At 48.5% G+C, this 22,777-nt stretch overlaps 1 protein-coding gene across 1 annotated transcript; it reads right to left on the bottom strand.

Annotated features, from left to right (window-relative positions):
- Nucleotides 1-4,970: 4,970 nt before the first annotated feature.
- On the bottom strand, nt 4,971-6,157 carry LOC137765509 (olfactory receptor 6B2-like). The gene is given in 2 exon segments (XM_068545406.1): nt 4,971-5,746; nt 5,749-6,157. Coding segments are annotated over 2 exon segments (1,185 nt in total).
- Between the last annotated feature and the right edge of the window lie 16,620 nt (nt 6,158-22,777).

Genomic DNA, 22,777 nt, shown 5'->3' with positions numbered 1-22,777 from the left:
CGCTCGCCACCCTCCCGAACTCCCTAGACCGGCAGGTGCGGACTTCAAAACCACCTCCTTGAAAGTGTCTCCATAGCGCACAAACCACCCGAGGCTAGGAAGGCGGCCTGGGGCTGGGGCGGGGGGTGAAAGGAGGGCCGGTGTGAGAGCGACCCAGGACGAGCGCGGGCGTCCGAGAGGCTCTGAAGAAGGACCCTAGACTGACCTTCCCGCCCCACGGCGCTCGTCCAGCAGGGCCGGCCTGGCTGAGATCCGCGCGTCCTCCACCTCCCCAGGGCCCATCTCCCCGCCTGGCTCACGGCTCCAGGTCTAAGAGGTCTCACACCCCTTGGCGCGCCTGGTGGTGTTGACACCTTGAGTAACGTGCAAACAAAAGCTGTCCTCATTCCCCCGTTAAAACCGCGATCGACCCAATGACCTGGGGCCTCAGTTCCTCTCAGGTTAGTAGGTGACTTTAACGTGAGATTTCTCACCTACTACGCCTGCCATTTGAAAAGGTTTTATAATCTTCACTCTCCTCCTCGGGCTTATTGTTTTTAACACCCTAACTTTTCTTTTGTTTAAATTTCATTTGGTTTTCAACTTTTCAGAATGATCATGGAGTTGTAAAAACGAAGGTCCTTTCAATGGATGTTTCTCTAATAAGAGAATCCCTGCTTGTCCAGAATACAGATTGCTAGTCCCCAATGCCAGAGGGTCTGACTTAGAAGATCTGGGATGGGCCCTGAAATGTGTTTAACAAGCTTCCAGCTAATTCTGATGTAGATGAGCCACACTGAGAGAATAGTGTTCTACACCCTGTGTTGTCCGAGCGTGGGCCACCTCCAGACCCTACACCACTGTGCCCCAGCCCCAAGCAAAGCTCCTAACGCATCACAGGTGCACCTCAAATACAGCTGGATGAGCAGGTGTGACCAGGTAGCCCTAAGTCATCCGGCCCGGTGGAGTCACCGCTTATTACCCAAGGCTTAGCTCCACATTCCGATATGTCTGAGAAGCTCCGTGTCCTTGCCAGCGCATCTGAGAAGTCCGGGGGGGGGGTGAGGGTGGGGACACCTCCCTGTCGGATTCTCTGGCCTTGCGCCACTGTCCACCCCGTTCGCATCTTCCCTCCAGCACTCCGGTTGTCTTTCCTGCTTCACCCCAAGCAAACACACATCCTTCATCTCACTTCCCAAGACAAAGTTCTGTGTTTAACAACTTTTACTGATGGCCTAACGAAAAAGGGAGAGTGATCCCCGTAGGAAACAAAATAACCTTAAATATCGGACATCACTGTCCTAGGACTAGGGAAAGAATTCTTCGGCTTGACACCAAGTGCATAATACAAAAAAGGAAATATTGGTAAATTGGACCCCATCAAATTTTTAAAAAAGTTTTGCTCTGGGCTTCCCTGGTGGCGCAGTGGTTAAGAGTCTGCCTGCCAATGCAGGGGACACGGGTTCGTGCCCCGGTCTGGGAGGATCTCACATGCCGCGGAGCGGCTAGGCCCGTGAGCCACAACTGCTGAGCCTGCGTGTCTGGAGCCTGTGCTCCGCAACGGGAGAGGCCGCGACAGTGAGAGGCCCGCGCACTGCGAGGAAGAGTGGCCCCCGCTCGCCGCAACTGGAGAAAGCCCTCGCACAGAAACGAAGACCCACCACAGCCTAAATAAATAAATAAATAAATAAATTTAAGGGAAAAAAAAAAGTTTTGCTCTGTGAGAAACCCTTAGAGGATGAAAAGGCAACTTTGGGGATGGGGCTGGGGGCGGACACCTGCAAACCACAGGTGTGACCAGGCACTCGCATCTAGAACACATAAAGAAATCTCAAAACTGAACAGTAAGAAACAAGTAATCCAATTAAAAAGTGGGCAAACGACATGAACAGACATTTCATTGACGAGGTTATACAGATAGCCAATAAGCACATGAAAAGATGTTCAACGTCATCAGCCATTAGAAAAATGTAAATTAAATCCACAATGAGATACCACTTCACACTTAATCAGAAAGGCCAAATTAAAAAAATAGTGATAACACCAAATGGCGGAGAAGATGAAGAGAAGCTAGTTCACTCACACACTGCTAGTAAGAATGTAAAAAGGTACAGCCGCTCTGCTAAAGAGCAGTTTGGCAGTTTCCAAATTGGAAAAGTTGTAAAACTAAAAATGAACTGTAATACAACCTAGAAATTATAGTCTTAAACATTAACCCCAGAGAAAAGAAAATTTAGGTTCACAGAGAAACTCGAATGAATGTTTGTAGCAGCTTCATTCCTAGCAGCTAAAAACTGGGAACCACCCACCTGTTCTTCAAAGGTGAACAGCTAAACAAAGTGTGGTACATCCATACCATGGAACACTGCTCGACTAGAAAAACCTGTGGACTGTTGATACAGGCAACAGCCTGGATCCCTGGAGAGAATTATGTTGAGTAAAGAAAGTCCATCTCAGAAGATTACATACAGTATAATTCTGCTTATATAACATCCCTGAAATAACAAAATTATATAGAGATAGAGAACAGATTAGTGGTCACCAGAGGCTAGGGAATGGGGGTGTGTGATGGAAATGTTCCGTATCTTGATGGTGGTGGTCCACGAAGCTACACAGCTGACAAAATAGCATAGAGCTACAAGTGTATCTGCATATGCACGCTCACACACACACACACACACACACAGGTGCACGCTCACAGGTGAATGCATGTATAACTGGTAGAATCTAAGTTCCGTGGATTGCATCAAAGTCAGTGTCCCAATGTGGAGGCTACTATCATGTAGGACAGTGTTATCGGGGAAGACAGGGTGAAGGGTGCACAGACCCTCCCTCCATCTTTCTTTGAAACTTCCTGTAAATCTGTAATTGTTTCAAGAAGAAAGTTTAAAAAATTGTGTTCTATGTACCAGCAACAAGGAAAGAGAAAAATTTTGAATTTTAACTTTAAAAATTTAAAAGAAAGGATGCCATTTGTTAGAATTTTTTTTAAAAAAACGCAAAAAACTCAAATCCCCAGAAACATGTGAAACAGCCCTACACTGAAAACCACAAAAGCGTATTGAGAAATTGAAGGACTTGTAAATGAAGAGAGGATTCGCCTTATTCTTGGATTAAAAGTCTCAAAATTATAAAGAGGACAGTTACCTCCAAATTGATCTATAGATTTAATACAATCCCAATAAAAAGCCCCCCAAGTTTTCTTTTTGTTGAAATTGACAAGCTGATTCTAAAGTGTATCTCCCCCAACCCCCATTTGGGAAGGACTAAGAATAACCAAGGCTATCTTGAAGAAAAAGAACAAGGACAGAGGATTTACTACCAGGTATCAAGATATATGAAAAAGCTGTAGTAATTACAACAGCATGGTATTAGTGCAGGAATAGACAAACAGACCAATGGGACAGAATGAGGAGTCCAAAAAGAGATGAGGGTAGACAGGTAGATAGATAGATAGATAGATACATAGATAGATAGATAGATAGATAGATAGATAGATAGATAGATAGATAGATATTTGGTTTATGAAAAGGGTGACATTGCAGAGGGGAAAGCATGGTCTTTTCAATAAATAGTGGGTTCTTGTCAATTTCATATCCCTATAGAAAAGAATTAATGTTGACCCATATCTCATACCATAAATCAAAATCAGTTTCAGATGGACTGAATCTAAACATGAAAGGTAAAACAATAAAGCTTCTGGAGTTAAACAGGAGAATATCTGCATGATCTTGGAATAAGCAAACAAATGGAAAATAAAGAACTAACTCTAAAGGGGGAAAATGAACAAATTGGACATCAAAATAAAGAATTTCTCTTCATCAAAAGACACCATTAAGAGAATGAAAGGCAAGCCCAGACACTAGGGCATTTTTGCAGTAAATATAACCAACAGAGGGCATGGACCCAGAATATGTAAGAACTCCTGCGTGTTAAAAAGAAAAAGTGACTCAATATAAAAATAGGCAAAAGACTTGATTGCAAGGGCCCTTCAGAAAGGGCACATCCAGAAGGACATTAAACCACTAAACTTACAAAGGTGCCCAGCAGCCTTGGTCATTGGAAATGCGAGTTAAGGTTGCAGTGAGAACTTCTTCTGCAACCCCAGAAGAATGGCAAATAGAGAATGCTTAGAATACCAAGTGTTGGTAAGGATATGGAGCTACTGGAATTCTCATGCACCCACTTGGGAAAACAGTCTTGCTGTTTCTACGAAGCCTGATCATACATGAATCTTTTGTTGCAGGAATTGTAGGCATAGCCTTTATGTACGTAGGTCTGGCCTAGCACACAGCTCACAAAACTGTACGTACATTGACGAAAAGACACAAACCAGTTATTATAGCAGCACTATCCATAATAGGCAGTATCCATAATTCTATCCCCAACAGTAAAATGCATAGATGTATTTGTACTGTGGGATATTACACATTATACGCATGTATTATTACTACATGCAGAAACATTGATGATTCACTCAAGCATCATAATGAATGCAAGAGGTCAAATGTAAAATCATCCTTCATGGTTTTATTCATAAAAACCTCAAAAACGTCAAAAGTAGTGTCTGGTGTTAGAAGTCCGGATAGTGGAAATCTTGGGGCCGGGGGCGTAAGGGTAGCTTCTGACTCTTGATCTGGGTGCTGGTGACATAAGTGTGGTTCTTTTGTGAAAACAAATCCAGATGAAGACTTATTATTTATTCACAGTTCTGTAGGTTTGCTAAATTTCATTTAAAAATTTACTTTAAAAAACATCAAGTGGGAATTCCCTGGTGGTCCAGTGGTTAGGACTCTGCACTTTCACTGCTGAGGGCATGGGTTCGACTCCTGGTGGGGGAACTAAGATCCTGCAAGCTGCGTGGCACAGCCAAAACTAAATTAATTAATTAATTAAATTACATAAATTGTCTCTATTAAAGAAAGTAAAGTGTCCTGTAAGAGGTTGTTTTTACTGGCACCACAGGTCAGATTGTAGGACATTAAATTGCGCTACTGTGAAAGTTGACCTAAGTCCAGAGCCTTTTTCAGAGCATCCTTGAGTTCTTTGTTCCTCAGACAGTAGATCAAGGGGTTGATGATTGGGGTGAGGACAGTGTAAACAATAGAGATGAGATTGTTGGAGCTCCGGGAATCAATGGCCTGGGGCCAGACGTACATGAAGATCAAGGCCGTGTAGAAGATGGTGACCACGGTGAGGTAGGAGGCGCAGGTGGAGAAGGCTCGCCGACAGCCCGTGGCCGAGGGGATGCGCAGGGCGGCCAGGGGGATGTGTCCGTAGGAAAGCATGGTGGCCACGAGCGGGAACACCAGGATGATGAAGGCCAGGACGAAGTCGACCAGCTCGGCGGTCGAGAAGTCCGTGCAGGCCACTTTGAGGATGGGGGAGATGTCACAGAAGACGTGCTTCAGGACATTGGAGCCACAGAACGTGGTGCTGGAGATAGAGTAGACCTTGATCACGGAGGTGGTGAAGCCACTCACGAAGGAGAAGGCCACCAGCTGGACGCACAGCCCCATGGTCATGATGGCTTGGCAGCAGTCACAGGCCATGGAGGCCAGGAGCACACACTCGGTGCACACCAGGAAGCTGAAGAAGTAGAGCTGAGTCATGCAGCCGATGAAGGAGACGCGTCCCCGCTGCGTGAGGAAGCCATCCAGCGTCTTAGGGATGATGTCAGACACGTACCAGATCTCCAGGGACGACATGATGCCCAGAAAGTAGTACACGGGCCTGTGGAGGGAGGAGCTGCCCCAGAAGGTGAGGATACGGCCAGGTGCTCCACCAGCACGAAGAGGGAGGTGAGCAGGAAAAGGAGGGAGAGCAGGTGTTGCAGCCGGAGGGGAGGATGCGGGGGCAGGAAGGGGAGTATGCGGGGGCAGGGAGGGGAGGATGCGGGGTGAGGAGAGGATGCGGGGGGAGGGGAGGATGCGGGGGAGGAGGGGAGGATGCAGGGGGAGGAGGGGAGGATGCGGGGCCGGAGGGCAGGCGGCGGGGGTAGCTCTCCCCCAAATCGGGTTTCCCTTGCTCTGAGGCTCAGGGCACCCCCGATAGGGGACGTGAGCAAAGTGGAGACAGCACCAGCCTGCACCCCCTTCTCCCACCAACACCCGCTCTGGCTTTGCAGCAAACGGGGAATAGACACAAAGAGTGTTCCTGTCCGAAAACGTCCCTCCATGTCCAGTTTCAGCAGCCTCCTTGTGAGGACGGGAGGGAACGGGAGGGGGACAGGGCAGGCAGGCCTGGCTCGGGGAGAGAGAGGAGAGCCTCCTATAAGTAGCTTGGGGTGGAGGGCAGGGACAAGCAGACCTTGGGCAGGGGTTCCCCCACGTTCCTAGAGTGGGGGGCGTCTCCTGGGGGGCGGACAAAGCGGGCGGTGGCAAGAGTGCCCCTAGGTGGAGAACTTCAAAGCTCGGGGGGAGGATCCTGGAGATGCGGGGTGCAGTGGGCTGAAGCACGCGGGGAAGAAGCCCCCACCTTGTGAGATCAGGGCTGGGGGCCGCTGGTGGTGAGGGAACTCTCAACCCTGGCCCCGCCCCAAACACTTCCCTCCGAGGGACCAGGTCCACAGGCAGCCAGACCGGCCACTTCACCGAGGGGCAGGACCCCGTGGAAACCTACCTGGAGAGCCGCAGGTGTCCCTGGCCTCCCCCAGCCCAGCGCAGGGCAGGCGTCACTCCTCTCTGCCCACTGACCCCTGAGCGGGCGGTCCCCAGCGTGGCCTGGCCCGTCCTGAAGCGCCGGCCTGGCTCTGAGCATCTGTCAGTTCAAAGGCGGCGCCAGGAAGAACGGCTGTTGGCCTCCTCCCCATCCCGCATAGATGTGGGGCTCCAGGGTCCAATTAGCCCTCCTCGGAGATTAACTGCCCACAGCACCAATTAGCGCGGAACCTCCCATCCCGGGCCTCGGGTCCCTGCTGGTGACGTCTGCTGGGGGCACAGCCCTACTGGGCTTCACTGCTGACACCCCCTGTGTCCTGTCCAGGTGTCCAGGCCCTTGACCGAGCTTCCCCCCCGTCCACTCAGTCTCCAGCCACACAGCACTGTCCTTACCAAGACCTCTGCTACCCCTTCCTTTGGGGCTGGGGAGGGGTACGACTCCTGCTTGGGGACAGGGGCTGCTCCATGTGCCATGACCGTGGCGTGGTCCAGGGCGATGGACTCGGTGGGGACCCTGCCCTATCTCAGGGTTCATGGATGTTATTACTCACAAAGGGGCAGGGAAATTTGAGTTTCTGGCATTAAGAACTTTTCCCCCATCTATGTAATCAACACACACACACCACTGTATTAGTCTCAGCCAAAACAGGCCCGTCTTGCAAACATTTCCAAAAGATGGAGAAACGGGAGTGACCTAGAGACCTGTGCTTGCCCAGGGAGTCTGGGGCTGCCCTTGTTGGAGAATCACTGAGCTTGGACCTGGGGAGGAGGATGCAGAGGGGAGGTTGTCATTCTTATGAATACCCCAACTTGCCAGTGACTTTCCTGCTCTCGGGAAAGCCAATGGAATGAAAAAAGGATGGCCGATTACAAAATGGGCAGACAGACGCTTCATCAAAGAGGATAAAAGGACGGCCAAAAGCACAGGAAAAAGTGTGCACCACCACTAGCCACAACCTCACTGCTGGCCAGGAGGCAGGGAGACGGGAACTCCCAGACACTGCTGGCGCGGCTGCAACTCTGGTCGTACCGCCACCCTGGGAAACAGCTCAGCAGTTTCTTGTAAAGCCAAGTGTATATTCACACGAAACCCTGTGCACGAATGTTTACAGCAGCTCTTTTCATAATCGTTAAAAGCTGGAAATAACTCAGATGTCCTTTAACAAGCAAACTGTACTACGTCCACGCAATAAAAACAAACCAACTAATGAAGAGTGTGGATGGAGCTCACATTTTTATAAGTTTTTGTCCATTTGGATATCTTCTTACATTTTCAATGTGCAGTTCCCTAGCTGCTGATAAAATTGGGCCCCTGCTCATACATTTAGCGTCCAGTTGGCTCTCTTTCTTGAGAAACAACTACTTAAGTCTTTTACTTGGTTTTATTTTTTTTTTATTTTTATTGGAATATAGTTGATTTACAATGTTGTGTTAGTTTCAGGTACACAGCAAAGTGCATCAGTTATACATATACATATATCCACTCTTTTTTAGGTTCTTTTCCCATATAGGTTATTACAGAGTATTGAGTAGAGTTCCCTGTGCTACACAGTAGGTCCTTATTAGTTATCTATTTTATATATAGTAGTGTGTATGTGTCAATGCCAGTCTCCCAATTAATCCCTCCCCTCCTTACCCCTTATCCTCTTACCCCCTGGTAAAAGACTTAGTCTTTTACTTGTTTTTAATTGAACTCACTGTATTTCTTTCATTGATTTGAATTCTGTATTCATAACTTCAGGTGTTTTGGGTAATTTATTTGCATTACAAGTATATTCTCCACTCTGTATATTGGTATATTCTCCATTCTTCATCCTCTCACTAATTTCTTCTGATGAACAGAAGTCCTGGGCACCAGTCTCTCTGGGTGCCCATCCCTTCCCTACTGAGTCCGTGGGACTTGGGGCAAGACCACCTGTTCCTAACTCCTGGGAGAGTATTAATTAGCCTAAGCCTGTATACGAAGCGTGGTTGTTACATCCATTTGCCCTCAATAGATCCACAAGAACCCAGAATTCAGAAAACCAGCTCACAGTGTTGCCTTGGAAAGAGTTCAGCTTCAGGTAGACGTGTGACCTAAGTTGGCCCATGGTGCTGATAGAGGGAAGTTACTCCTTATTAATGGAGAGATGCCTTCTCCGTTATCAGTCTCATTGGTTCACGTTTTCTTTTAGGTTGGCACTGTTCAAGAAATGTTTGTTCTCTCAAAGTCACAGGGGGTCTCCCGTGTCCTATTTGGGAAGCTGTCTGGACTTCCCTCCTTGCAGACCACATTTCTGCATTCCTTTGCCCTCAGGTGTTATCTTTCTTTCTCTCCATTTGTCATCGATTTTAGCCCAAACTTTTCCACCTTTGCAAGGGACATTAGTTTCAGCCCCTGTGCTAGTCCAGAATCCTGGCAGCAATGCCAGTCCAGCAAGGGCCTCCCCCTCAGCCTGCTCCCCCCACATGGGGGGGCACCCAAGGGCAGAGTCCATGGGCCTCCTCAACCACCGACCACACCGCTGCATTCCCCGCCCGCTCCAATGTTTCCAGAGGGAATGGGGCACAAGTCACCCCAGCTCCCTCGGAAATTCTGGCCTAAAGGTTTAAGCATCCTTATAGTTTCTTGCTGAGGGGACTTCCCTGCTTCCAGCACCTGCGGTGGCAGCCCTGGTCCCAGGACCACTGCATAGGAAGAGGAAAGTTGAGAACTGCATCTCCCCCTCCCCCTCCCCCAGCAAAGGAGGGGGCTACTGAGTAGGGACCCTCTCCCGGCCTCCCTCGTGCTGAGAGGGAGCCAGTCCTACGTATCCTCTAAACAAGCGTTTCGATGACCCTTTCCAACTCCCTATCAAACCACTACTCTGAGGATGAAATGCTACATGATGTATCCACCGGATACAGTGTCTCTTTGCCCACTGTTGGACACCGTGGGCTGTAAAGTGTGTTCCCTGGTTTGAAGAAATGTAGCTCCGTGGTCCAAATCGGTACAGTATCTTATTTCCAGTCTTTTTACAGTATTTCAGCATTTTCATCTACCGTCGGGTATGCAAAGCCTTGTCCGGAGCGTCTCTTCCCATCAGGACCCGTTTACAGCCTCCTGGAGTGCCCGGACAGGACGCTGTCCGTCCACGCTGAGCTGCCCTTCCTAAACCAAGACTCTTATGGTTGGTCAATCAAGAGACGGTCATAGGACGTTGCCCGTGTGGCAGCGGGATCTGGCCACTCCGCAGACGGTTCTAGAGCCAGCCATGGGCGAAGAGGCTCCCAGCTCGTGAATACAAGGAACCGGCCCTCCCACTCCCTGGCAGCATGCTCCTGAGCGTCCATTTCCATGTCATCATGGAACTCCCTCCTCATCGCAGTGTTTCTCTGACATCACCCAAGACGTTATGGGTATCTCCGGCTTCAGGACTATTTTATGTCCTCAGTCTTAGGGACACTCGCACTCAATGCCCAACAGCAACTGGTGATTGTCTCTCAGATGGTGTGTGCCATCACCGCTGGGTCTGGAACCGCCCTGGTCCAAAATCCCAGTGTTTGCCACTGGGCGGCACTCACGGGCTTTAGCCATGAGCTCCAGTCTGCAAAGTGTGACTTACAGATTCTTCCAGAGTCATAACTGAGTGGGGATCATCAGGGCCAAGGGCATGGTAGAGCTACTGCTTTTTGCGACTCAGATATAACCTGCTGTTGTTCAGTCCCCCATTCAAATATGGCCTTCTTTAGGGTGTGGATTGGAGCTAGCAGTATTCCCCAATGTGGCATTTGCGTCCTCCGAACAACCCAACCACGCGTGGTGTTTCTCCTAAGTTCCAGGGATAGGCAAGGACTGCAGTTTATTTTCAGTTGCCTGTGGGATGTCAAGAGTGGCTTCTCCCAAGAACTTCACTGTCTGGTCTGGCCCTTCTGTCTTTGCTGGAAATAGCAGCCAGCTTCTATTAATCACATGTATCAGCGTCGTACAAGTCAGTCCCAGCTTGCTCTTCAGCGTCTGCTATTCTTTTGGCAATACTTGTTCTTTCCAGACAACCCTGGCCATCCTACCCAGACAGTTTTGGTGGGACCCTCTCACTCAGGCTAGTGCCCTCTGGGGGGCTGTTCTTGTCCCTCATCTCTCTGTAGTCATTTGCCCTCCCTCGGTGACCTCCAAGGTCCCTATCTCCATATGAGATCCTCCAACCTCCTCCATCCCCATCCGTAATGCACAAATACCAAGTGTGCAGCTCAGTGATTCTCATGCAAATCCCCCTGAAACTACCGTTCATGTCAAGACTGAAAACACTTTCAGAACCAAAGAAGGCCCGCTTTTTTGTGTTCCTTTCCAATTAATACCTTGCTCCGAGGGTGACGACTATTCTGATCTCTAATAACATAAACTGCTTTTGTCTGCTTTTGAACATTACAAAAATGGAATTACATAATGTATACTCTTTGGTCTGGCTTATTTGTCTCACCACAGTGCCCGTGAAAGTCCTCCATGCTGTTGCATGTAGCAGTGCTTCATTCTTTCCCACTGCTGCCTAGTGTTCTATCACATAGATACACAAAACTTATTTATCCTCTCTACAGTTGATAGCCATTTGAGTTGTTTCACTTTGGGGGCTATTATAACTCAAGCTGCTATGAGCAATCTTTTGTATATCTTTTGAGGGTTGTAAGTACTGGTTTATATTGCAAATATACCAAGTAAACTACAATTGCTGGGTCACAGTTTAGTAGATAATGCCAGTTAAGAACACTTCATGATTGTTTATACAGAAAATGTCAAAGAATCTACAAAATATCTCTTAGAACAATAAATAAGCTTAGCAAAATTTCAGGATACAGAGTAGGCATACAAAATATTTATATACTAGCAATAATATTTATATATACTAGCAATAAACAATTGGAATTGAAATTTTAAAAGTACCATTTACAATAGCACCAAAGAAATGAAATGCTTCAGTGTGAATCTAACAAAATAAGCACAAGATATATTCGCACAAAATTATAAACACTAATTTTAAAATTAAAGAAAGCCTAAATAAATGGAGAGGTAATTTTTGGTCATGAATTGGAATATTCTATACTGTTAAGATATCAATTCACCCAAATTTGATCTATAGATTCAATCAATGCAAACCCAATCAAAATCCTCACAGATTTTCTTTTTTCGGGTACATATTTATGAGCTAATTCTAAAATTTACATGGAAATGCAAAGAAACTAGAATAGCTCTGTTATCTATTACCGATTAATAAATTACCCCAAAATTAGAGGCTAAAAAAACCAAAAACAAACAAAACAAAACAACAAAACATTTATCATCTTACAGTTTCTATGGGTCAGGAATGTGGAAGCAGCTTAGCAGGGTTGTTCTGGCTCAAGGTCTCTCTTGAGGCAGAAATCAAATGTCATTCTGGGCTGTGGTCATCTAAAGGCGCAACTGGGGGAGTGTCCACTCCCAAGAGCACTCCTATGTCCACAGACAAGACTCAAAAGTTCTACTTCCAAGCTCATTTATGCATCTTTTCTACAGCACTGACTAATGACATTGCAGTTGACTTCCTCCAGAATAAGCAATAAGAGACAGAAACAGAGAGGAAGAGAGAGAGAGAGAGAGGGCAGGAGAGATGGGAAGAAGAAAACCCCAAGATGGAAGCCAGAGTTGTTTCATAATCTAATCTCAGAAATACATCCCATATTTTTGTGTATTCTATTCATTTGATTCATTTCTATCCCACATGAATAATACACTCCTCATTCCATCCCAGGGTTCCCAAAATCTCATCCCATTACTGCGTCAGCTCAAAATCTAGAATCTTATCATTTATATTAGGCCCAAGTGTGGATGAGGCTCCTCAGGTGTAGTTGCTTAATTATGGCTCATTGAGGACAGTTTTTCTCCATCTACAGACTTGTAAAACTAAAGAGAGAAGTTATTTGCATCCCCACACACCAAGACACAATGGTGGGTCAGGAGTAAGATAATGTCTACAGACATTCCTGTACAAAAAGGAAGGAAATGGGAAGCACAAAGGTGTCACTGAACCATAGCAAGTTTGAAATCTAGCTGGGAAATTCTGGAAGGTCCTTAATTATGTCTGGACTGCCTGGGAATAATTCTCTCTGGCTCTTTGCTCTGCCCTCTGGGTTCTCAGTTCTGCTATTTGACCCATCTTTCCTTTTACATGAAAGGTGTAAAATGTGTTTAGCTAAACAGCTCTCTCACCCTGACTTCTGCCCATACACACAATCCCAGGGCCCAGAAGGCCTCTCCTCATTCTGATTTATCACTGCCCTCCTCACAGCTAGCTGGTGGTGCTTCTACATATTTAACTCTTTTAAGAACCTGGAAGGTGTCCTGCAAATCTTGGGGCTCCTTGAGGCAATTCCTTCTATACTTTGGCATTCTGCTGGCAGACGATGTCCTTGTGCCACACAGAGGTACCATCGTGTGAGTAAAGGGGTCTTTGGGGCATATCCTTATTCTCTTCTGAAAGAGTTTTTATGACTGAGGCACCACTTCAGATCCTTCTAAGGTCTTAACAAAGGATTTCATGGTCACACCCTTGGCTTGATTTCTTTCCCCGTTTTCCTAGCAGTGCCCTGGATTTGAGTTTTTCTTAGAGCTCATCTCTTAATTGAAGCACCGTTTGTCATCTGGAGAAAATGAGAATTTTCAAAACCACAGATTCCTGGCTCCTTTTTGTTTAATAGCATTTAATTTAGTTTATCTATATCCTCTTGCATTTTACTATAAGGATCAAAAAGAAAACAGGTGCGCCTCCAACACTTTGCTTGGAAATCTCCTTAGCAAGACATCTCAATTCATTAACCATAATTCCTACTTTCCTCATTAACACAGGCAATAGCATTAACAAACTTTCTGCCACTACAAAACTGGTGTCCCCTTCTATTCAGTTTCCAATAAAACCCCCCTCACTTTCCTGTAAGCCCTTATCAAAGACCATGGGGCTTCTAGAAATAGCTTCCTCAAGGCACCCTAGACTTTCACAAATACCTCATCAAAGCTCAATGCCTGGTTCTAAAGCCACTCTTACATTTTAGCATTTTGTTATGGAAGCACCCACTTTCAGGTGCCAAAATCTGTTCTAGTTACCTATTAATGCACAACAAATTATCCAAAAATTTAGCAGCTTAAAACAAACACATATATTATCTCACAAAGTTACTGAGGGTCTCCCATCTGGGAACAGCTTAGCTGCAACACTTTGAAGTCAGTCAAAATTTTGGCTGCAGCTGTAATCAGCTGAAAGATCCACTTCCAAGCTCACTCATGTGATTGTGAACAGATGTCAGTTCCTCACTGGATAACTCACTTCCTTGCCAAGTGGATCTCTCTATATGGTGCCTGAGTGTCCTGACAATATGAAAGCTGTCTTACCTCAGAGAAAATGATGAGAGAGACAGAGAAGGAGAGGGAGATAAAGAAAGAGATCAAATGAGAAACCACAGTCTTTACATAACTAACCTATTCTTGGAAGAATCACATCATCACTTCTGCCATGTTCTACTCATTAGAAGGAAGTAACAAAGTTCTCAAGGGAAGGGAACTAAACAAAAGCGTGAAACCAGGAGGCAGAGATCTTCTGGGGGCCATCTTGGAAGTTGCCTACCTACCACACAAATCATAGACTGGAAGAAAAAATATATATACACATATATATTTTGTTACCAGTCCTTATTTAAAATTATAAATATAAACATATATAAATATATATATGGAGAGAGAAAGAGAGGCATTACATAATGATAAAGGGGTCAATTCTCTAAGAAGATATAACAAACTTTAATATGTATGCACCAAACAACAGAGCATCAAAATGCATGAGGCAAATGTTGTAGAACTGCCAGGAGAAACAGATGAATTCATTATTACAATTGGAGATGTCAACACTCCTCTATCAGAAATGGGTGACTCTATAGCTGGCAGAAAATTAGTAAGGACATAGTTGAAAACAACGCGATCAATCAGTATAATGGACATCTATAGATTACTTCATCAACAACAGTAGAAGACACATTATTGTCAAACTTGCTTGGAACATTCACCAAGATAGATCACCTGCTGGTCTGTAAAACACCTTAACAAATTTAAAATAAAAGAAATCTTACAGTTTCTACCCTCAGCCCACAGTGGAATAAACTAGAAATCAGTAACAGAAAGATAGCTGGAAAATTTCAAAATACGTGGATATTAAACAACCTACTCCTAAATAACATATGGGTCAAAGAAGAAATCTCAAGAGAAGTTTAAATATATTTTGAACTAAATGAAAATGAAAACACAACTCATCAGAGTTTGTGGAGTACCGTGAAAGCATACATTAGAATACAAGAAAGATCTACAATCAATCATCTAAGGCTCCACCTTAGGGAAACAGAAAAAGAAGAGAAAATTAAATCCAAAGTAAGCAGGGGGGAAGAAATAATAAAAGTTAGAGCAGAAATTAATGAAATTAAAAGCAGAAAAACAAGAGAGGAAAATAATGAAACCAAAAGTTGGCACTTTGAAAATATGAATAAAATTGATAAGCCTCTATCCAAGCTAACTAAGAAAAACAGAAAGAGGACAAAAATTACTAATATCAGAAATGACAAAGAGGACAGAACTACAGATACCATGGACATTAAAAGGATAATAAAAGATGACTAAAACAACCCTATGCCAAACAATTTGACAACCTAGATGAAATGAAATGGACTGATTCCTTGAAAGACTCAACCTTTCAAAACTCACACAAGAAGAAATTGACAACCTTGTTACGGCTGTATCTTTTAAAGAAATTAAAACAATAATTGATAACCTTCCAAAACAGAAAGCACCAAACCCAGATGGGTTCACTGGTAAATTCTACCAAACATTCAAGACAGAAATTGTGCCAGGGCGCACCACAAGGAACAGTAGCCCCCGTTCGCCACAACTAGAGAAAGCCCACATGCAGCAACGAAGACCCAACGCAGCCAAAAATAAATAAATTAATTAATTAAAAAAAAAAAAAGAAATTGTGCCAATTCTCTGTAATTTCTTTCAGAGGATAGAAGCAGAGGGAACAATTCCCAACTCACTCTATGAGGCCAGCGTTTTTCTAATACCAAAACCAGATGCAAACATTACATATGAATGGGGGGGTGGCAAACTTGAGTGCATAACACAAAGAGCTTTTTTTTTTTAATATAAATTTGTTTATTTATTTGTGGTGTGCGTGGGCTTCTCATGGCGGTGGCTTCTCTTGTTGTGGAGCATGGGTTCTAGGCACACGGGCTTCAGTAGTTGCAGCACACGAGCTCAGTAGTTGTGGCGCACGGGCTTAGTTGCTCCGCGGCATGTGGGATCTTCCCGGACCAGGGCTCGAACCCATGTCCCCTGCATTGACAGGCAGATTCTTAACCACTGCGCCACCAGGGAAGTCCCACAGAGAGTTTTAAAGAAGAAAAAATATTAATGATAATACCTAGCTTGCAGAGTGGTTGTAAGGATTAAGCGATAAAACGAGGTAAAGGTCTGAGCAGGGAGCCTCACCCACACTAAGGAAGAGCCAGCCACAGTCCTGGCGCACAGTGTGCCCTCCAAAGCCATGTTGCTGTGACTACACTCTTTGGGACTGTTAACCAGTAATACGCGTAGGTCACGGCTCACACTGAAGTGAAGTTACTAGGGCGGGGCGGGGGGACTTGATCGATGAATGCATTCGTTTTTACTCTGGATTTTGGCCCTCCAAGTCAATGTGAAAGGACTTTGCTCTGTCATTTCCCTGATTGTCGAGCATCTTGTCAGATGCTCAGTGGCCATTTGCACGTTTCCACGTATAAATTTTTCATTCCTGTCTCTTGCCCACATTTGCGTTAGGTTGCCTGAGTTTTACTGTTGGTTTGTAGGAGTTCTTTATGTACTGAGAATGAGCCCTTTGTGAGCTCCAGACACTGCAATACTCCCGCAACTGCAGCTCGACTACTCCTCAATGGCATCTGTGGCTGAGCAGAAATTCTTCATTTTTTCTTGAGCTGGGTGTTTCTATAACCTCCACTTGTGCAGATGGGAAATGCAGAGGTAAGGAAGTTAACGAATTTAGAGGTAGAACCACGACCCGGGCCTGAGTGTCCGAAGCAGGGCGCTCCACTGCACTGCTCCAGGGTGAAGCCCGCTCTGTCCCCTCGGAGGGCCAGTCCAGGCAGGTCTTGTCACCTCCGAGAGGCTCAGCTTATTCACCTGCAAACTGAGCACATGACCCTCCCCTCTGGAACATTCTGAGGACTTGATGGAATATAAATGCTGTGCTCACAGTTGGCTTTCAATGAAAAGCATCTTTGGGGCATTATTAGGATCATCAGCAAGATGCTAAGTAAAGGAAAAATACAGCTAACTGTTCCAAATGTTCTTTTCACAGCAGGTTTGGTGGTTTTCCTGTCTCAGCAGCAAAAGTTCCAGCAGGTTCCTTCAACATTTATTTAACTGCTCCGGGCGCAGCTGGGGACAGAACTGAGCCTTCCAAGTGACAGGATAAATTAAGTCTCAGCAAAATAAATGTTAAAGTTGAAAGAGTCAAAGGAAAAAATAAAAAACAAACGAAACCAACAGCAGCGGCCAAGGACTGCCGGCTGGGGCGATCATCTGGGTCCCCATACAGGCCCCTTGTGACAGGAAGCCTCCATCTGCCGACCCCAGGTGCCCTTCAGCGGTACAGAGTTGTCTCTGTGCTGCCAGGACACGGGCCAGTTCTCAGTGGAGCAGAAAACTGTGGTGCGGGGCGGCAGACAGCCCAGCGCGCCTTCCTCCAGGCAAGGCCCACCCGGCCTGCAGGTCTCAGCCAGGCCCTGACAGTCTCTCCAAGCTCGGGAATTCACCCACGAAATCCGTCCCTCCTTTACAGCTAATGTCCCTGACCTCGAAGGCCAGGCCTTCCTTCTCTGCTTTGGCTGCAAACCAAGGACCAGAGAAAGCGGAGTGGGACCCCAGCTTGGGGCAGACGCAGGAGACAGGAAGAAGAGCCGTGAGTGCCGTCCTCCGCCCCAGCACCCCTCACTGCTCTGGGGGCCCCCTCGCCCCCCTGCTGGCGGCCCACTCGCCCACCTCTGGGCCCTGCACACACCTGGGCCGCTTTCCCTCCCTCTCCTGAGGTTCCCTCTCCCATTCACCTCAAGGAGTGGGGCCGGCCCCTGGCTGCCTGCTCTCACACCTGCCCTCACACCTTTACACTGTGTTTTCACAGGCTCTTTGCTCACTGTCCTTTCCCACAGGGCTGTGAGCTCCATTTTTTGTGAGACATTCACACACACACATCTGATCATATATATACACACAGGTATCATCACAGCCGTGGGCCACGGTGGGTGTATAGGAGGTATACGTGCACACACACTCACCCCCAAAATATACCTCTTTACACACCCAACGAGAGGCGAGTTCTATATATCAGATGAACAGGTAAAAATGTGCCAGGTAACAGCCCACCTCCTGCATCTCCGCTTTCCCATCCACAGGGCCCTACGGAACCCCCTCCAGGTCAAAGGCCACTCTGTCTAGGGGGGTGCAGGGCTCCCCGTGGTGTGCAAGCACCAATGCTTCCTCAAGTGACGATCATTCACTGTTTCCACGGTCTGTTGCCAGGAGGGAAAATGCTGGAACCAACCTCCTGTCCTGGTTCCGCCGGGTCTCCAGTCTTCATCATGGCCACGTCCCATGGTCCCACCCCACCCGCAGCAGCGTGGGCAGTCTTCCATCACTCAAAGCCCTTGCCCTCCAGTGAGTAAAGCGGCGCCTTGCCGCCTTAATGGACGTTTTACCAACTTCTTGTGATTCTGAGCACCTTTAAGTACTTACTGGCCCTTTGAACTTGTTCTTCTGCAAACTGACATTTCAGTAACCTGTGCCCATCATTTTCCAATGCGTCGCTTCCTTCATGCCACTTTGTGAAAGTTCTCTACGTCTGCAAATACGATCACTTCAGCCCTTTGTCTGTGAGCCAGGTTTCCTGTATTCCTTCCAAATCTGCTGGTTGCCTCCTGGCTTTGTTCGTGGACTCTGCGGAGAGAGAACGCAGCCCTTGACGAAGGGCCACGGTCCGGCACCTCTCTGCCTCCCGAACGCCGAGTCACCTGAGGCAAATCACTCGTGCAATGAGAAGACAGTGTTTGTGCAAGGATAGGGACTTAGGGAAGGAAAAACCCACGCACAGAGCACACAGCGTTCCTGTGACTCACGAACGGGAAAACAACACCGCAGCTCATGTTCAAGGCACCTGCTCCGGGTGCAACTCGAATTCACTCAGTGACCCCTCTCGTACCTGTACGGGGAAGGTGTTCATGGTACCCTCACTTCACGGGCTCAGAGGCTGCGGGTGTCCCAAGACCACCCAGGGGGAGTCGAGCTCCAGGGAGGCCGTTCATCACAGCCTTGGCTTGAGAGCTCTCCTTCTCCCCCCTCCCTCTCCCCATCCCCGTCTCAATCAGAGCTGAGGCCAGGACATTTCTGGGGGCAAAGGATGGGGCAGTCTTGTTTGGCAGGGCCTGTTTGACCCAGGTGAGGTCTGGCCCGTCCCACCTCCAGGGTCTTTGAATTGAGGGTCTCACACGGCAGCCTCTCTCTGGCCAGGTGTGACCTGAGAACAAATGGCAGCACTTGAGTCCCAGGCTTTCCCTGTGAGTCATGCGTGGGTAGTTCCTGAGGCCTGGAGTTCGGTGCCCCGGGCCTGAGGGTCCTGGAGCCACGAGGCGCCGGCGTGGAGCTCCGGGCAGGTACTCTGCACCGCTCTGGGTCAGTCTTCTCCCCTCCCAGCAGCACCAGGACTCGGTTATCACACCGTCGTCTGTTTACGTGGATCAGACACGCACCGAGCACCTGCCACGTGGGGGACACTCTGCTCAACGGCAGGGACAAAGCGACCAGCTGCCTTCCAGCGCAGTCACCCTGCAGGCCAGCTGACCATCCTGGACATCTCCACTGTCCCCTCCCCTGGACAACCTCTCTGACCGCAGAGCACTTGCTGTTTCCACAGAATCACACTCCCTCATGATGAAAGCCATTAAATAAAGCCACTTATGAGCAGTTTATTTTGTGACTTATCAGATAATAATTATTCACACACAACACAGGCACCTAAAAGACCCCTCAGCGCGGCCGTGACCATTCAGTACTGACCCCGGCTTGATGCTGGGGGTGGACGAGTGACATGGAGGCCTCAGGACGCTCGTGGAGAAGCCGCTTGTCCCGTGAGCCTGTCGGGGAGGAGCGCGGGCAGAGCTGCGCGGGGCACTCGGGGCCTCGCCCTCTGCCCCCTGCTGAGGCCCGAGCTCTGAGACTCAGGCTCCAACAGCCAGTGGAAAGGCCCAGCGCCCGAAGGCCCACCTCTGGCCTCTTGAGGGACAAAGGAGCTTTTTATTTTAGCACCCTTTTCTCAGCACTTTCTCATCTTGGCTCCAAGCAGAATTCACAGCAGTAAATTTTCTAACGTGCCTTCTTAAAGATGCGACTTGTTTTGGAAGCGCCCCTAACCCAGCTGCTCAGTGTTCGTCCAAGAATTCAGAGGCCTGCCGCCTCTCCCTGGCGGCTTCCTGAACATCTTTCTACTCAACAAGCGGCCAGTGCAAAGGCTGACCGTGAGATGAACGCTTTCCCTCTACCCGGGAAGAAGGAGAACTCTAAGGGCAGGGGAAGTAGACGGTTTCTTCAAAGGCCATGACTGAAGTCCTCAAACAGCTCAAAGCATCAAAACAGTTCTATTCTCCAATTACCTCCCCAAACCCAGATCCTCAAAAACCAAAGCCTGTATAACCCACACGCTTGATCACGTGGTTTAGGAAGCGCTCCCTTCATTGGAATCCTAACTTCCAAGAGCCCGCAGCTTCACAAGGATCCAAAACACCCCACGTTAGCAGATAATACTCTCCAGGTCCCCACCACAGCTACCGAGCGGCGGTCCCCACGTGCACCCTCCCCTGGAGGAAAGGGCCTTCTCAATCCTGCGAGCTGTGAGTGGGCGCTGCCCTCCTGGCTCACAGCGAGAAGCGTGGACACTGCCGACGGGCCAGGGGGTGGGACAGACGGAGGGTGCGCCAATCAGAGGGCTTCCTGAGTGCTTGCTGCGGACCCTCAACCCCCAACAGGGTGACGCTGGCAGCGGAACAGCAGGGCACTGTGGGAACCACACTTCCCGTGTGGACAAAGACCTCCTGGGCCAACGGAGCCAACAGGCAGGGTGCGACCAGAGGTGGCCTGAGTCCCGGGGTCCTCTGCTTGCCTGCCTTTCCACAGCTTTCCAACAAATTCTTATTCTTTCACTTCCAAGGATTCCAATGCAGAATGCTTCCTTCCTTTCTCTTCTCCAGCCCCTAGGAGTCTCCCTCGCCTTCAGCCCATTTTTCTCCCAGTGGCCGCAGGCACTCCGGCCAGAGTCGTGCTTTGCCTTCCTCGTGTTCTGCAACCAGCGGGCAGCCGAGCCTGCGGTGGAAGGTGGCACAGCGTCCCTCTGCCGCAGGCTTTCCAGACCAGCACGCAGGCCGATCTCTGTGATGCTGGCAGTTAGGAACAGAAAGTGAAAACACTGTGTTTTGTCACTGTGAGTGAAAATATATTACGGACAATGGCTAGAGTTTCTTCGTCAAAGGTATGAGCATCTCCTGAGGTAACCACCGCCCCCTAAGGGTGGCGGCCAAGTCACAGCGAGAGGAGGAAGGAAAAAAGTGACTCCGAACCTCGGCCTCGCGGTACTGAGGAAGCTGCAAGGGTTCTGTGAAAGCAAAGGAGGCCTAGAGCCTCGTGCGTAAGCAGAGGCCTAAGTATGTGCAGAAGACCGTGCATGCGCACGTGCGCAGGTGCACACACGCACAGCTGACATTCACTGAGCACCAGACTGGTCTGAAAGTCTAAGGCCAACACGGAGCCCTCTGGGGTCCTACAGCCTCAGCCTGGGAGGGACGGGCCAACTCCTCACCCGGGCCCACGGCAACCCTTTCTTTGCCTTGGCTCATTCCCTCCTGCTGAAGACCACAGACCCTAGAACTAGAAGGCACCTCGGGGACCAAGAGCTTTGTTTACCAACGAGGAACAGAGGCCTGAGGCAGGGGAGCTGATGGGGCACGACCACGGCTCCCTGGTGACATGCTGAACGCAGGGACAACTCGGGGCCGTCACCGGCCTGAGCTGTCACCACACCCTTAACACGGTGAAGTGCAAGCCCCAAAGGGCCATATTTACGTAAACCTCAACTGAGCGGGCTGCAGGGCAACCACCTGCTGGCTAAGAACTCACCCAAATGCCCAGTTGTTCCCCACAGAACCTTCCGGGCCTGCTTTGAGGAACCCGCTGAGGAAACTTAACTGCCTGTGACTTGACCTCAGGAACAAGCAGATGTCTCTCCCTAAAGTCAGACCGTGCAGCTCGCCTGGAGGCCCTGTCACTCTGGCTGCAGATCTGAGCTGTGAGTCTGACACAGATGTAGCCCCGAAACCCGAGACAGGGCAAGGCTTCAAATGAAGGGTGTTCCCAGTTTCTCCCAAGCTGGTCTTTCCAGGGACGCTGCCCTCGTGTCAGCCCCTTGAGCCGCGCTAGCTGACTGGCCCTCCCTCCCGGGAGCCGAGCTCCATCAGGACGGGCCTGCTAAGTGGCAGAAGCCCACTCGGCACTCATGAGAAAACAGGCAGAGGGAACGTCTCGTTCTGTTTAAAATCTCACCTGGTCTTCGGTGAAATGTCTTTCATAGCCAGGCCATCGAGGTGCTCCGTTCGGCAGTTCTCACGGGGAAGGTCAGCACATCCCAACTCACCTACTAAGTGGCTCTGCTCGACTCTGAGCTGTGGGGACCGATGTGTGCCCTGGGCCTTTCCTTATCGAAGAAACATTCTTCACTTCGAGACTGATACGAAACAGTAACCTTAGTGTTTACAACCATTAGCAATTGCTGAGCTGGACCAGCAAGAAACTTCCCGCGTAGGTGCTACGCTCTCCTGCGAGATGGACCAACGCACACGTGTCTCAGGTAGGAGGCGTCTCTTTCAGTCATTACCGAGTTGCCCTGCCTCTTCAAGCCTCAGATTCGGGGACAGCAGCTACTCTGACGTTAGGAGGGGAAACACGCAGCTACATGTGCCTCCGGGGAGGGATGGGACCCGAGTAAGGCCTCACAGGCACTTCCAGGAGCCGGCCTGCACCG

This window comes from Eschrichtius robustus, chromosome 5, assembly GCF_028021215.1.
Source record: "Eschrichtius robustus isolate mEscRob2 chromosome 5, mEscRob2.pri, whole genome shotgun sequence".
NCBI lineage: Eukaryota > Metazoa > Chordata > Mammalia > Artiodactyla > Eschrichtiidae > Eschrichtius > Eschrichtius robustus.
This window is presented reverse-complemented; position numbering and strand designations above follow the sequence as displayed.